Raw genomic sequence first — 16280 nt, 5'->3', positions numbered from 1 at the left:
CCAGCTCAGTGAAATGCAGGAAATGGAACAGCCAAAACTGTTTAGATTGTAAGCGCCTCCAATGAAGTCTGTGAGCCTTTCAGGGCAGAGAGTGTGACTTTTACTTTCTCAGCTTTCCTAAGCATCTCAATCCAGTGGTCTGCAACCAGAAGACGCTTCATAAATGCTGTTTAATACTGCTATCAGATCCTCAGGGTTGGGCAGCAGTCACCATTCCTCGGCCACACAATACAAGGAAGGATGAAGTATATTTCAAAATAAACAATTTCATCGGCACCCAAATAAATCTTACAATTTTCGTTCAATCTTCCACTTCACTGTCCTGAGGTTTGGCTCATTAGAATTTTACGGAGCAATCAAATTCATCAATTCATCAATGATGGTTAACGAGCACTTATTCTGTGAAGGGTGTTGTACTAAGGGCTTAGGAAAGTACAATGCGACAGAGTTGCCCACAAGGATCTTACAGCCTAGAGGGAGACAGACTAAGGGCTGGAATGAGTATCAAAGTAATTACAGAGTTCACAGTTGGATGAAGAAGCGATAGGGGAAATAAAGGGCTTAGTCAAGGAAGGCCACTTGGAGGAGATGTAATTTTAGGAGGGTTTTAAGGTGGGGAGAGAGGTGGACAGCCATATATGAACAGGAGGGAGTTCCTGGCCCAAGGGGGAATGTAGGCAAGGAGTCAGCGTTGTCTTAATATTAGCAAAAACGTTCTGCTTTTTAATATGTATTAGGCATACTTTCTAATAACTCCTCCCCTCCTAAAAACTCCTGACCTATTCCCTGCTAAATCCAAGTTTCAGCATTCTTGACCCCAATGACTCATCTTTAGTCAAGAATCTGCTATCACACGCTAGACTCCGCCAGAAATCTAGGTTAGCAGGAACAGCAATGAAATCGACCTCCGGATTCTCCCCAAGCTCAGGAATAAGGGGAAGGAAGAGGAGAAAGAGGGCGCACAACAGCATTCAAGGAAAGGCGAGCAGATATTAAAATGACTGTGCTCTTTCCCAGATCTCCATATCACCAGAGAATTTCCGGTAAATGAACTTTGGTTAATGGATCTGTGAAAGGGAAAACAGCCAGATACGGTTAAGTGCTGTGTTGGCATGTCTTCAGTCGGTCAGAAGATTGTATTAGTAAAAGCCTAGGCTTCCAGATGCTATTTTATAGCCGGCTGGTTCAGAAAGGAAGGCCAAAGTAGAATATGTCTGCAAAGCAAAGGAGATCAATAAAGGAAATCCTTAATTTTCTGTAGCGCTACTCATTAATAGGGGCAAATGGTGAGAATTACCCCTTCAACCTGGTTTCTTGTGTCTTCCAGGGCCTAGTATTTCCCTTCCCATGGACACACGTTGAATTGAGTAGACACACTGTCCTCACTCTTATAGGTACGCTTTTTATATACTCCTTTTTCTGTATTCACTCTGCCTCCCCCGCCCCCCGCCCTGCCCCACAACCCCCACCTCACTCAAGCTACCCTCTCCATATCTCTTTGAAACCCCCCAATCAGTGGCATTTAATTTATTGCTTATTGTGGGCAGAGAACTGGACCCTTATCTATCCAGAGCTTAGAACAGCCTTCCCTTTGCTCTTCATGTAAAGAAGGGAAAGAAAGTGGCCTTGCTAAATTCAGCTGCCATATCAATAATTTGCACCAGTATTTTCCAGAAGACAGCCCAGGTTGTAGGAGGGAATGGGGGGTGGGGGAAGGGGGTTCCCTTGAAATGCAAAGCATGTATTAAATGGGAAATGATTCATTTCTGTGCACTTTTAATACTGTGGAAAATAACAAGCTCATCCGCTTTCATGGCCTGTGGCTGATTGTATGTTGGCAATAAGTCAAGAATTATGGTGTGAGAAATGCCATCTCAGAGCTGTAAAAGGGTTGAGGTAAATTCCATGACCAAGGGGCCTTTTGAAGAACTGTCCCTATAATCTTTTCCTGGATGCTCACTGGTGGTATCAAAAACTCACTTGCTGCTTAGTGAAAGCAGGAACAAAGGAGACTGTTTGGTCCTCAATGACTAGCAAATCTTGCCGGAAATCCTATTCTCCTTCCGTCGCTTCCATTGTGTTCATTATCCTATGCTTCCATACATTCCCTCCAAACCTTACAGGGCAGAGTGCACAGTCCCACAGGCTCCAGGAAAAGTTTACTTTGTGATAGTTTTTCCAGGAAAACGGTCCAGTTGAAAAACTATTATTTCTTGTGGGAAGATAACTGACAGAGGCACAGATGTTCTTTGGTCCCTTTTCAGGCTAGAAATGGGACGTGACATTCTCTCCGGCTATTAATCTGTGCATGTATCATTACTGTGGCTGGGAAACACGCAGGGGAAAATGATTTTTCCATGTTGCCTTCCTATGACTGCGGCTGTCTTTTTCTGGAGTCGTTTTCTGACTAGTTTTCTTTCTAATTAAAGTTTCACCCAATGGGAAATTCCAATTTGTTTATATTTTTCCTCCATGCAATTAGTAAATATCCAGGCACACGAACCCATTCTCTTCGCTCATCGACACACTTCTATGAAACACACAAAACAATTTTTGGACTCACATAGCTTAGCTACACTATAGGTAGAAAGGAGAATTGAGGGAGAGAAAACCAAAGGTGACTTGGGAGAGGAAGAAAAAGGGAAAGAATATGAAAAAGGAAGAGAGGGAAGAATATGATTCTCTCACAAAATGAGAATCTAGCCAAATAATGAAATACCTTATGACATATAATGAAACGGCTCCCCATCTCCCTCCTACTATTCCTCTCCAAACTCCTTGAGTGATTGTCTACACCCGCTGTCTCAAGTTCCTCTTCTCCAAATCTCTTCTTGACCCCCCTCCAGGCTTGCTCTTTTATCCCCTTCACTCCACAGAAAATGCTCTCTTGAAGGTCACAAATAATCTCCTTCTTGACAAATCCAAAGGCCTCTACTCCATCCTAATCTTCCTCGACTTTTCAGCTACTTTTAACATTGCTGACCACCCCCTGCCCCTGGAAACATTATCCAACCTTGGCTTCACAGACTGTCCTCATCTCGTTCTTCTCCTATCTCTCTTCTGCTTGCTTCATTCTCAGTCTCTTTCGCAGGCTCCTCCTCTGCCTTCCCACCCCTAACTATAAGTGTCCTCGAGGTTCAGTTCTGGGTCCCCTTCTGTTTCTCATCTAACACCCCCCTCCTTTGGAGAACTCATTCACTCACACGGCTTCAACAACCACCTCTGTGAGGATGATTCCCCAAATCTGCATCCCCAGCCCTGATCTCGCCTTCTTTCTTTCTAAGTCTTCACGTTTCCTCCTGCCTTCAAAGACATCCCTACTTGGATTTCCCGCTATCCACCTCAAACTTAACATGGCCCTAAACCAGAACTGCACTTCCCCACCCAAACCCCTGTCCGCCCACTGACTTTTCCCATCACTGTAGACAGTATCACTATCCTTCCTGTCTCACAAACTCATAACCTTGTCGTTATCCTTGACTGGTCTCTCCTCAACCCAAATATTCAGTCTGTCACTAATCCGTCAGGTTCAACCTTCACAACATCACTGAAATCCACCCTTTCCAACCCAAACTGCTATCATGTTAATTCAAGCTCTTATCCACCTTGGATTACTCTATTACTCCTTGCTGATACTCCCCGCCTCCTGTCTCTCCCTACTCTAGTCCACATTTCCACTCTGCTACCCAGATCGTTTTTCTACAAAAATGTTCAGTCCATGTTTCTCCATTCCTCAAGAACATCCAGTGATTGCCCTTCCACCTCTGCAATCATATTTATTGAGCATTTACTGTGTGCAAAGGACTGTACAGCACGCTTGGGAGAGTACAACGATATAACAGACACATTCCCTGCCCACAACGAGCTTACATAAATAATAATTGTGATATTTGTTAAGCATTTGCTACGTTCCAGACATGGGTACTAAGTGCTGGGATGGACATAAGCAATTTGGGTTGGACAAAGCCACTGTCCCACAGAGGCCTTACAAACAGAAACTCCTTACAATCGGCTTTAAATCACTGAATCACCTTGTCCTCTCCTACCTTACCTAGTTGCTCTCCTATTACAACCCCGCCCACACTATTGATTCCTCTAATGCCTACTTAATCACTGTAACTCGATCTCATCCATCTCACCCCCAACCTCTCACCCACATTCTGTCTCTGGCCTGGAACGTCCTCCCTCTTAATATCTGACACATTTACTCTTCCCCGTGTCAAGGCCTCACTGAAGGCACATCTCCTCCAAGAGGCCTTCCCTATGTGCTATTTCCTCTTCTCTCACTCCCTTCTGCATTGCCCTTGCAGTTGAATTTGCTCCCTCTATTCACCCCTCCCTCAGCCCCACAGCACTTACGCACATATCTGTAATTTATTTATATTAATGTCCGTCTCCCCCTCTAGACTGTAAGTTCATCGTGGTTAGGGAACATGTCTACCAAATCTGTTATATTGTACTCTCCCAGGCACTTACAATGCTCTGCACACAGTAAGTGCTCAAAAAATATGACTGATGATGGATAAGTTCAAAAGATTTAAAAGATGGATACATTTCTGCCTTAGCAAATTCTCTGGAGGTTGTTTCAATAAGACCTGGGACTTCAACATATTTTTTGACAAGCTGTATATTTGCTCTTCACAGGCATCTTGATTAACTGTATCTAGCTAGCTGGTGCCCAATATTCCTATGCTAATGTTGACTTCCATCGAATCCAAAGATGATTCTACCGGTGAGATTTTATCAGTGCGTATGTGTGAGAGTGACTGATAAGGCCAATGCAAGCCCTGATAATCCTATTTGAATCGCATGCAAGTAAAGGTTGCCCCTCGCTGCAGAGTGCTGTATTCATTTTTTCTTCTTCTTGGTGTCATAATCTTTCCTAAGTTCGGGGTCCCAGTTACCTCATTCTGACAGCTCAATCTGTCTTCTGCATCTGACTCTCATCTGTCCCATATAGCTCAAGGCAGTGCAGCCTACTGTGAAAGTAGCATCAAAACTGGGATTCAGGACACCTAGATTCTGGTCCTGGCTCCACCGCTCTGTCCATGTGTGACCTGGGTAGGTCCCCTCACTTCTCTGTGCCTGTGTGCAGGAATGTGTCTGATATATCGTTCTCTCCAAAATGCTTAGTATAGTGCTCCTGGCACAAAGTGCTCAAAAAGTGATTGACTGTTTCCTTTTTTGATGGGAGTCCTAGGGTGAGACATGAACTGTGTCTGAATGATTGTCTTGTAGTTACTCAACCTTAGCTCAGTGCTTGACACATAAGAAGCGCTTAATAGATACACCCACATTATTAAGGAGCTATTGTCTCCATGGAAATATGCCTTCTCCCAAGTCTCCCCATACTTTCTCACTCCTGTTAGGGAGTTGTAAACCTTCCCCTTTGAAATCCCTGTGCTGAAGAGTCGTAGGAAAAGCCTGATTTAATCAGTTGATATGACTAAAACAACAACCTAACAAAAAGCAATTCAGGATAACAACCTCAATGCGCAAAATAGACACTACTCTCCTCACCTCATGTGAATGAGTAAGCACACTTCGAGCAACAGAAGAAGTCTTTCATCCCACAGACAGTTGAGCAACAGGCTTCGAGCTGTTTGTCAGAGGCCAATGGGAACATTAATCATTATTTTCATTGAAAGTTGAAATGAAATCACCTTCATTTAGGAGGCTGTTGCTGTCCTCTCTATCTCACTTAAGTCTGGAAGCTAGTGGGCCGGGAATGTTCCTACCAACTCTGCTGTATGATACTTCCCAAGTGCTTAGTACAATGCTCTGCACAGAGTGAGTGCCTCATTAAATACGGTGATGATAATCTCTTTCCTCCACCTTACCTGGTAAGCGGCTTGACGCATGAATTGCTTGGCAGGCTGTTTCCAAATAGCCGGCACCGTGATGACCCATCTCACATCTGAGTTCTCAAACTCTGACCCTGCCTGATCGCTCAGCTCCTAAATCAAAAGAAAAGCAAACACAAAGCATTATCTTCACTCTCCTGCAAATAGCCTCTTTCTTCTAGGCTCAGCAGAAAGCCTCAACCCCTTATCCATAATATTTTGAGGTGCGTTTGCTTCCAAAATCTGCATGATATACTATCAGGTTAAGATGGTGCCAACAAGATGAGAAGCAGCATGCTCTACTGGATATAGTACAGGTCAGGGAGTCAGAAGGAACTGGGTTCTAATCCAGGCTCCACCACAGAGTCTGCTGTGTGACTCTGAACAAGACACTTCACTTCTCTGTGCCTCTGTTATCTCATCTATAAAATGGGGATTAACATTTTGAGCCCCGTGTGGGACAGGGACTGTGTCCCACCTGATTAACCTGTATCTACCTTAGTACTTAGTAATATAATAAGCATTTAAATACTATTTAAAAAATGGAGACCTTACACCCTTTACATGCCAGTTAGATATCTTTTTTAGCATAATGAGGTGAATTGCCATATGCAAAGAAATCTAAAGACATTTATAATGAAATCTGCTGCCTAGAGCTAATTTACAGAAAGCATAATTTTAACACATATGCTGCTCTTCTGTGGTATTTATTAAGCACTTACTATATGCACAGCAGTGTCCCAAGTACTGGGGTAGATACAAGACAATCAGGTGGGACAGTGTCCAGCACGGGGCTCACAGCCTGAATCTCCAATTTACAGATGAGGTAACTGAGGTACAGAAAAGTTAAGTGACTTGCCCAAGGTGTCAGAGCAGACAAGTGGCGGAGCCAGAATTAGAACCCAAACCCTCTTTTCCTCTTCTTCCAATCCCTTCAGCATCTCCCTGTCTTGCTCCCTTTATTCATCTCTCCTCCCAGCTCCACCGCAACTGTGTACATATCTGGAATTGATTTATTTCTATTAATGTCTATCTCCCCCACTAGACTGTAAGCTCATTGTGGGCAGGAAATGTGTCTGTTATATTCTACTCTTCCAAGTGCTTAGTACAGTGCTCTACACACAGCGAGCAGCGGCGTGTCTTAGTGGAAAGAGCACAGGCTTGGGAGTCAGAGGACACGGGTTCTAATCCTGGCTCTGCCACTTGTCTGCTGTGTGACCTTGGGGCAAGCCACTTAACTTCTCTGTGCCTCAGTTGCCTCATCTGTAAAATGGGGAGTAAGACTCTGAGCACCAGGTGGCACAATCTGATTACCTTGTATGTACCCCAGCGCTTAGAACAGTGCTTGGCACATAATAAGCGCTTAAACGGCATAATTATTATTAAATATGACAGACTGACTGACCAAGTCCTCTTACCTATAAGAGACAATGGCAATTCAGATTCCCTTTGGTTACAGGATTCCTCCAATTCCTCCAATTATCAATGTTTATCGATTGATACTTGCTTCTACTCTAGTGAAATGTGTCCTATTGATAACATGCATCTTCCCACTAAGCCGCAAGCCCCTTGAGGGCAGAGATCATCTCTTCCTTTTCAATTGTACTCTCCCAAATATCGGTACGTGCTCCTGCACACAGTAAAGGTGCAACAAATACCACTGATCAAGTCTGGAGATTTTCCACTGATAGCTTACACAACCTCCCTCCTTACCTTTAGTGCTTGTTCTTGAAGAACTGCAGAGCGTAAGAAAAGATTTCGAGGGCTTTGATTTTCTTGGCCATTTGCTGCTGTCAGATCTGTCTCCAGATTAAGATTCTAGAGGGAGAAAAGGAAAAAAAATAAAAAGATAATTAAACAGTAGATGCTGCTATTTTAAAATGTGAAGTCATCTAATCAATTGAGAATCCAAGAGTGAAGTGGCACCACTTTCAGGATCTTAGTACAGTTCTCTGCACAGAGAAAGCACTCAATAAGTACCACCGATGAACTGATTGATTTCCTGGGTGATAAATACAAAGCATCATTATTAAGTCCCGGGAAGCTTTGTAAAGAGCCTGAAGAGATTTCGTTAAATGGCCAGGGTGTATAATGGTCAATAAATCCTGGTGATGAAGTTCTGGAAGGAAAGTGGTGGGGGAAATAGAAACAAAAGAAAGTAGATGTTGCAAACTATTAAAGCCCTGTTATTATATATGGAGGCAGTAAGGACATAAGCATGGTGATCCAACTCTGCCATTTGCATGTACGGGGGAATTGAAGTCTCAACAAGCCAGATTAGACCATATATTTTACATTTCTGCTGGGGCTGAGTGGCAGCAGCCTGTCCATTTTTAAAGTTCCGCCTCTGCTCTCGTGGTGCCTGATCCCTGCCCATCCATCCTGAAATAGAGCATAACTCACACTAGTTGTGTGGAGTTTCATCTTGAATTTTTCCAGGTACAGCCACTGTTTCGATTCGTTGGGGTCCAGGTCGTGGTAAAAGTCTCTGGCTGCGTAGCCAAAACTGTGGAACTTCCTCTCAGGCGTTAACAGGATAGTGGTCGGAGTCTTCTGATTGGATACGCCTGGATCTCCACCTTCCCATCGCCTAAGAGATAAGGAAATTCATATTGATCCTATATGCTCGACTGGGTTTCTAAAAGATTTGGTTGCCTCCGAAACCTGGAGCTCCCAGGAACCCCAGGTGGGAGGGTCTGTGTCTGTCTAATTATCTCATCTCTACTCCAGGGCTTAACACTGGGCTTGGCACATAGAAGTTTGTAATATAATACCATAGCTGAACAAAACCTGTGGCTTAAAGGAAAGTAATTCGGTGGTCCTCAATCTTTGAGAATTGATATATTTCTACTGCTATTAAAAAAAAAATCAATAAGATTCCCCAATGTGTTAGTTTCTGCTCAGAAACCAGGAGTGGTGAATCAAACATTCAGTCAACGGTATTTGAGTGCTTACTGTATAAAAGTACGCAGGGAAAGGGATTGTCTTGCTGAACTGTACTTCCCACATGCTTAGTACAGTGCTCTGAACACAGTAAGCGCTCAATAAATGCAATTGAATGAATGAATCAAAGAGTACTGTACTAAATGCTTGGGAGTATGCAATGAAGCTGAGTCGGTAGGCATATTCCCTTCCCACAAAAGATCTTACAAGTCTAGGAAGGGAGACAAATGTTAAAATAAATTACGGATGTGTACAAAGGCACTGTGAGGCTGAAGGTGGGGGTGACTACAAAAGCGCTAAAAGAGTACAGATTCTACCAGGATGAAGCAGCATGGCCTAGTGGCAAGAGCATGGGCTTGGGAGTCAGAAGTCATGGGTTCTAATCCCAGCTTCATCTTGCCTGACTTGTTTGCTCTGTGACCTTGGACAAGTCACTTAACTTCTCCATGCCTCAGTTACCTCATCTATAAAATGGGGAGACTGTGAGCCCCAAGTGGGACAACCCGATTGCCTTGAAATTGCCCCCGAGCTTAGAACAGTGCTTGGCACATAATAAGCACTTAATAAATACCATAATTATTATTGTTAGCATATAGGCGATACAGAAGGAAGAGGGAGTAGAAGAAATGCGGGTTTAGCCAGGGAAAGCCTCTTGGAGGATATGTACTTGAATAAGACTTTGAAGGTAGGAAGAGTGGTGGTCCGTCGTATGTGAAGCGGGAGGGAGATCCAGGCCAGAGGGGGGACTTGGGCAAGGGGCCGGCAGCGAGAGAAACAAGATCGAGCTATAGTGAGTAGGTTGGTGTTGGAAAAGCAAAGAGTGCGGGCTGGATTGTAGCAGGAAATCAACAAGGTAAGGGGGGGGGGGGGTGAGCTGATTGAACGCTTCATAGCCGACGGCGAGGAGTTTGTGTTTGATGCGGAGGTGAATAGAAAACCACTGGAGGTTCTTGAGGAGTAGGGATGGGTGAAATGAATGAATTTCAGACAAATGATCCAGACAGAAAGGTGGTAAGACTGAAGTAAGTAGAGACAGGAGGCAGGGAGGTCAGCAAGGAGGCAAGTGCAGTAGTCGAAGCAGAACAGGATAAGTGCTCGGATGAGAATAGTAACAGTTTGAATGAGGAGGAAAGAGGGGATGTTGTGGAGGTAGAACTGTCAGGATTTGATGACACACTGAATATGTGGATTGAATGAGAAAAAAAGTCGAGGTTAATGCGCTTGTGAGATACGGGGGTCAGTAGTGTCATCTACAGTGATTGGAAAGATGGAGGAAGGCAGGGTTAAGATGGCAAAATGAGACACGGACATGGTAAGTTGGAGATGGCCTGAAGGCAAGAGGAAATGCAAGGCTGCAGAGAAGGAGAGAGATCAGGGCTGGAGAGGTAGGATTGGGAATCATCCGTGGATAAATGACAACTGAAGCCATGGGAGTGAATGAGTTTCACCGACAAAGTGGGTGTAGATGGAGAACTGAAGCCTTGAGGTACTCCCACAGTTAGAAGGTGGGAGGCAGAGGAAGACCAATGAAAGGCTCCACCACTTGTCTGCTATGTGAAACTGGGCAAGTCACTTCACTTCTCTGTGCCTCAGTTACCTCATTTGCAAAATGGGGGTTAAGAGTGTGAGCCCCATGGGGAATAGGTACCGCATTCAACCTGATTAACTTGTATTTACACCAGCACTTAGAACAGTGCTTGGCACACAATAAGCATTTAACAAGTGTCATGATAATTCTTTTTATTACTAATTTTTCAGTTGAAGAAAACATAAAATTTAAAGAGGAAAGTTCTCCTGGGGAATGACTCTTTGACAAAGTCTAAGGAGTCCAGCAGCCTTCTTTCGTTGATCGTGGTCACCGACAACTCGATGCTCTCCTCCTTACGAGGACCCGCCGGCACAGATGGACTTTCATTCATTCAACAGTATTTATTGAGCGCTTACTATGTGCAGAGCACTGTACTAAGCGCTTGGAATGAACAAGTCGGCAACAGATAGAGACGGTCCCTGCCGTCTGACGGACTTCTAGACGAGAGCAGACAGGAGTGCACCTCGCTATCCCTGAGGTGACCAGAGATCTCCCTGGCTAACTGGAGGGGACTGCAATGCAGTGCTTACCTCATGACATGAATGCATTCTGGCTCCTTTGTGAAACTGTAGGCGTAACCGCTGGAAGTGGTGCCAAAATCAATAGCAACGACCACGAGAAAGGCCTGCTGCTCGGGGACATTTGGATCGGAGTCGTTCTGGAAAGGAGAGAGGGGAAAACGGCTTGGCTGAGTGATGCTTTCTGAGAGAAACTCTATCCTGCCCTCTGCCCCACACTCCCTGCTCCTGGGGAGGCGACGAGAAGAGATCATGTCGGTCAGATTTTCACCAGGGCCAGACCAGGGGCAGTGACCCCATCTAATGGCTATCAGACATCAGTGCGATGAATGGCTTAATGGACAGGAAAATTCAACGGGCCACTCGATAAATATTTAATGAGGATACCCAGCCCGAGTTAATTGGGTGAGGGAGCTTTCTGGCTTGCTTACTTACTTTACTAGCGTAGCTTTAACACGGCTAATTACTGAACTGGAGAAAACCAAGAGCTGGGCTCAACATGGCTTGCATTTCTGTGCATTTGGGGAGTTTGAATTTGTGCTCTGATGCATCCACACGCATATATACACCCAGAGATACACATCCTATAAATGTTTAAAAATCTTAGGCACATGTTCCTTCTTTCAGTAGTTTCCCTTTGACTTTAACTTGCAAATCCACTTCAACTAATACCTAAATATTTATTTTCCAGGAATAGCAAAAACCCGGGGAGAAATCCATAACCTGCCAAATACTCCTTGGACCTATACTCAGGACTCAGCAAATAGTTTTACCTGCAGTGCAAGCTATCAGCATTTTTTTCACATAGAAAATCATCTCTAATTGACAAAGCACTTTGACAAAATAGATGGCAGTTATAAATGACAGAATCATCAGCTGGTCTGAACTGGAATCATTTCATTAGGCGTCACCTCTCGGCCTATTTGAAAGCTCTTCAAAACCCTTTGAATCCAACAATGAACTTTATTTATTTGCCCAGCACAGATTCTGCCAGGTCAGCATCTAAGCTGTAGGTTTTGGAAAGGAACTTTGCGACACTTCAGGGAACTGTGGAAATGAAGAAAAGTTCAGGAAGAGAAGTGGAGCCCTTAATTTCCGGGACTGTTCCTTTTCCCACAACATAACACGTGCGCATCTCTGGCCCCATCATGAAATCAGTCACAGATTTTGTCCAGCAGTGGATATCGAGATGATGACTTTGGAAACTCAACTTTCTACTCGGTAAGCCGGTGAAAGAATCCATCCAGTTCAGTACGGCACGGCCCCCAAACAAGAGCAGCGACGACCCCGACGGACAGAACATACTCCTTACCACAGCGTGTGAGGGAGATAGTGGTGTGATCCCTGGATCCCCCAAACTCTTGGCTGGTGATGAGTAGGCAGATGTGGGAGCCATTTCTGAAACACAATTCAAGAATTTTCAGAACTGTCGTGACTCCAGGTCAGTCTTCAAAAGATCCATTATCCGTTACGCTGTCCTTGGGCAACCTGACAAGTCGAGTGCCCCGGTCTGCAAGAAAAGTGGGTGGTTGCTTCCCACCTCTGTTTCTGTGAGATCGCACTTGATTGGCTCTCCCGCCTTAGATCCCTTGCTCACACTGTTCCCCCAGCCTGGAACCTCCTCTTCCCCTCCCAAATCTACCACATCACAGCTCTCCTCATTTTCAAAGCCTGTCTAAAAATCTCTCCTCCTCAAAGAAGTCTTCCCCGGTTATTTTACAACATCTAAATCACAGTCACCCTTAACGGTTTTATATTATATGTAGCAGTTTTATATTTTTTGGTATAGTTTTATATTTTTGCACATATTCGGCATTTATGTATACATGTATTCAACATTTATTAAGGTTTTCCACTGTGTAAGTCATATTCTGCCCTGTTTCTTGTTCCTGTTCCTCCTCCCACTCTGAGTAATTTTTATCTGTCTGCCTCAGTGGAAAGAGCCCGAGCTTGGGAGTCAGAGGTCATGGGTTCGAATCCCGGCTCCGCCACTTGTCAGCTGTGTGACTGTGGGCAAGTCACTCAACTTCTCTGGGCCTAAATTCCCTCATCTGTAAAATGGGGATTAACTGTGAGCCTCACGTGGGACAACTAGATTACCCTGTATCTACCTCAGCGCTTAGAACAGTGGTCTGCACAGAGTAAGCGCTTAACAAATACCAGCATTATTATTATCTGTTCAACTATAGGATCCTTGAAGGCAAAGAAAACTTGTTTTACTTCTGTCCTATGCTCCCAACCTCTTAATTCTTAGCGTATCTACAAACTCTGCTATACTGTACTCTCCTAAGCAGTCCTCTCCACACAGTAAGTGTTCAATAAATACCACTGACTGATCGATTAGTACAGTGTTTCCACACATAGGAAGCACTCAGTAGTGAACACTGACTGATGGACTGAAATCTAAAACGAAAACAAAACTTGAACTCCTTTTTGAGGGGGAAAAAACAACCAGCCAGATTCCTTCCTGTCAGCAATCAGTGGTATTTCTTGAGCACTTACTATATGCAGAGCACTGTTCTAAGCGCTTTGATGTATTCCAAATTAGGCCGGGTTTATCCTGAGACCTTTCTGAATCATGTGACATGCCAAATCCCTTTAAACTCTCCCTATACCCTCAGTCCCACGAAGCCGGGTGTAAATCACTACTTCCTCAGATAACTATCACCTTTTGAATCACCTGAGCCCACGCTTTACGGTTTGGTTTTATTGGCAGAAAGGTAGGGAGTCCCGCCCCTTGTCTAAAATTCCCTGTAAATTACCTAGCTTATTCCCACAAGATGCTCACCAAGATGCCTGTATCTCACAAACAAGTCATTGTTTGCCCCCTCAAAAAATTATCAATGCTCATACTGATCATTGTAACACTGGTTAAGTGCCTATTATCAGGTCAGAAACAATCCCTGCCCCACACGGGACTCACAGTCTAAATAAAGTAAGAGAACACGTTTTGAATCCCCCTTTTACAAATGAGAAAACTGATTATCTTGTATCTTCCCCAGCACTTGAGAGAGCTTAGCACTTAGTAAGTGCTTAATACCACAATTATAAGAGTTATTATTTTGCGTCTACCAACTCTGTTATATTACACTCTCCAAAACGCTTAGTACAGTACTCTTCACACAGTAAGCACTCAATAAATGATTGCCGACGGTTGCTGTTATTATTATTAAGTAAACATGCCCTTTTCCCCACCTCCAGCCTCCCCTAACAACCTGGAGCATGGTCTGAGGATGAAGCAGAGCTCCAGAGCAGTGATGAATGAAACCCCGCAAGGCCATCTGGGGGGCTCCTGCACTGCCTCCTTGTAGAAAGAGCAAGGGCCTGGAAGTTAGAAGATCCTGGGTTCTAATCCCAGCTCTGCCACTTGTCTGCTGTTGACCTTGGGCACATCACTTCGCTGGGCCTCAGTTACTTCATCTGTAAAATGGGGATTAAGACAGTGAGCGCCATGTGGGACAGGGGCTGTGTCCAACCCGATTCGCTTGTATCCATCCCAGCGCTTAGTCAAAGTGCCTGGCACACAGTAAGTGCTTAACAAATGCCACTATTATTATTATCGCTATTATTATCATTCCAAGCCCAGAGCCACTGTCTTCCCTGACAGAGCCACTACTTCCTGGCTGGTGGAAGCGACAGTGGTACCAGAAGATAGAAAAATCAGTGCCGCAATGGAGCACAGATGTCATGTCCCTCCGCTTCATTTTTCCCTTCTTCCTCTCTCTCTCTCTTTTTCCTCCTTCCTTCTCTCTCCCTCCAAGCACCCCCATCCCCCCACCTCTTCATCCCTCTGCTCTCCATCCACTTCTTTGCTCAAACTTAAAAGTTGTTCCCCACTCTGTGCTCCACTGGATGATTCAGAGAACTACTTCTGGGCCCTGGGGAACCTCTGGGAGGAGACACCATCGTTTTTCTGACTCAATTCTTTACTTCAAAGCTTTATTTTATTTTATTTTTGATAGATAACAGGTGCCTGAAATGTGCTGGTTTCTTCCAGGCTTAATTGAAAAACATGACCCTTGAACAACAAGTATAAAAATCTGTGCCACTGAAAAGAGACTGATAAAATAATAAACATGTTATCATTTAAACACTTACTATGAGCTAAACGATAATCAGGTCGGATTCAGTCCCTGTTTCACATAGGCTCAGGGTGTAATGGAGCAGGGAAGAAAAGCTGTTTCAGTCCCATTTTACAGATTCCCAGAAAAGTTAAGGGGCCCAAATAAATTGACTTGCCCAAGATGACACAGCAGGCAAGTGGGGAAATCATAATTAGAACTCAGGTCCTCACACTCCCATGCCTTTATGTGGATCAGACTTAATGAGGGAGGAAGCAAAAAGGAGACCTGAGACAAAACCTGCTGTTCTCTGCTGCAGCATAAAGGGAAATGGAGCATATTCCAAGAGGAAACCAGCCCTCAAATTTCTAATCCAGCTGGAACAGTGATTTTCACTGGTGGAGGAAACCAGCAATTATCTAAAATTATTTAACGAAGTATTTCCAATCGGCAAAAGAAAAGAGTTTGAACCATGAACAATGCCCGGTTCTCATAACTAGCAAGCAAATTAATCAACTTTCCCAAACATATTGGAACATGGAACCCTTTGCTAGGCTTTTTTTTAATTGAGCTTAAGTGGTGGCAAGAAAAAAAAAATGGTGAAAGCCTCAGTGGCCTGGATAAAGATATAATGAATCACCAAAAATGAATTTTCTCTCAGAAGGATATGCTCTCTCACTGTCATTGTATGTCTAACATCTTTTCTCACATACAGGCTTTAATTCAGATCTTAATATTACAATAGAAGCCTGCCTGCTATGTGTTCTTGGGCGAGTAGCTTGCCTTCTCTGTGACTAAATTTCCTCATCTGTAAAATGGTGGGAAAGCACCTGTTCTTCCTCCACCTTAGGCTGTAAAATCCATGAGGATCAGAGATTGGGTCCAACCTGATTATCTTGGATCAACCACAGTGCTTTGTACAGGGTTTGGAACATGGCAGACTTTAAGCTCCTTATGGACAGGGAATATCCCTGGGAATGTCACTGGGGTGGAAACAAGCACGTCGGGTTGGACGCAGTCCCTGTCCCACATGGGATTCACAGTCTTAATCCCCATGTTACAGATGAGGTAACTGAGGGACACAGAAGTTAAGTGACTTGCCCAAGGTCACATAGCAGACAGGTACTGGAGCCAGGATTGGAACCCAGGTCCTTTTGACTCCCAGGCCCATGTTCTATCCACTAGGCTGTAAGGCGGACGTTCCATGGAGCTGGTTGAAGGTGCTCTTCCAAACACTCCAATAACCATCACAACACATCCCTGCTACTCAGCTCCCGCTCCAGGAGTAAAATGCCTTTCAGAGTCAATAATTCATTACCTCGGTGGA

General features: G+C 44.3%; 1 protein-coding gene across 1 annotated transcript in view; it reads right to left on the bottom strand.

The window, feature by feature from the left end:
* HSPA12A (heat shock protein family A (Hsp70) member 12A) overlaps positions 1–16280 on the bottom strand; it is a 55743-nt gene that overhangs the window by 22147 nt on the left and 17316 nt on the right. Inside the window, 7 exon segments of the mRNA XM_029080825.1 lie at positions 5841–5957; positions 7557–7573; positions 7576–7621; positions 7623–7661; positions 8247–8433; positions 10905–11032; positions 12205–12290. Coding sequence (XP_028936658.1) covers positions 5841–5957; positions 7557–7573; positions 7576–7621; positions 7623–7661; positions 8247–8433; positions 10905–11032; positions 12205–12290 — 620 coding nt within the window.

This window comes from Ornithorhynchus anatinus, chromosome 16 (assembly GCF_004115215.2).
Source record: "Ornithorhynchus anatinus isolate Pmale09 chromosome 16, mOrnAna1.pri.v4, whole genome shotgun sequence".
Lineage (NCBI taxonomy): Eukaryota > Metazoa > Chordata > Mammalia > Monotremata > Ornithorhynchidae > Ornithorhynchus > Ornithorhynchus anatinus.
Note: the sequence above shows the minus strand (reverse complement) of the source record. Positions and strands in the feature narration are given on the sequence as shown.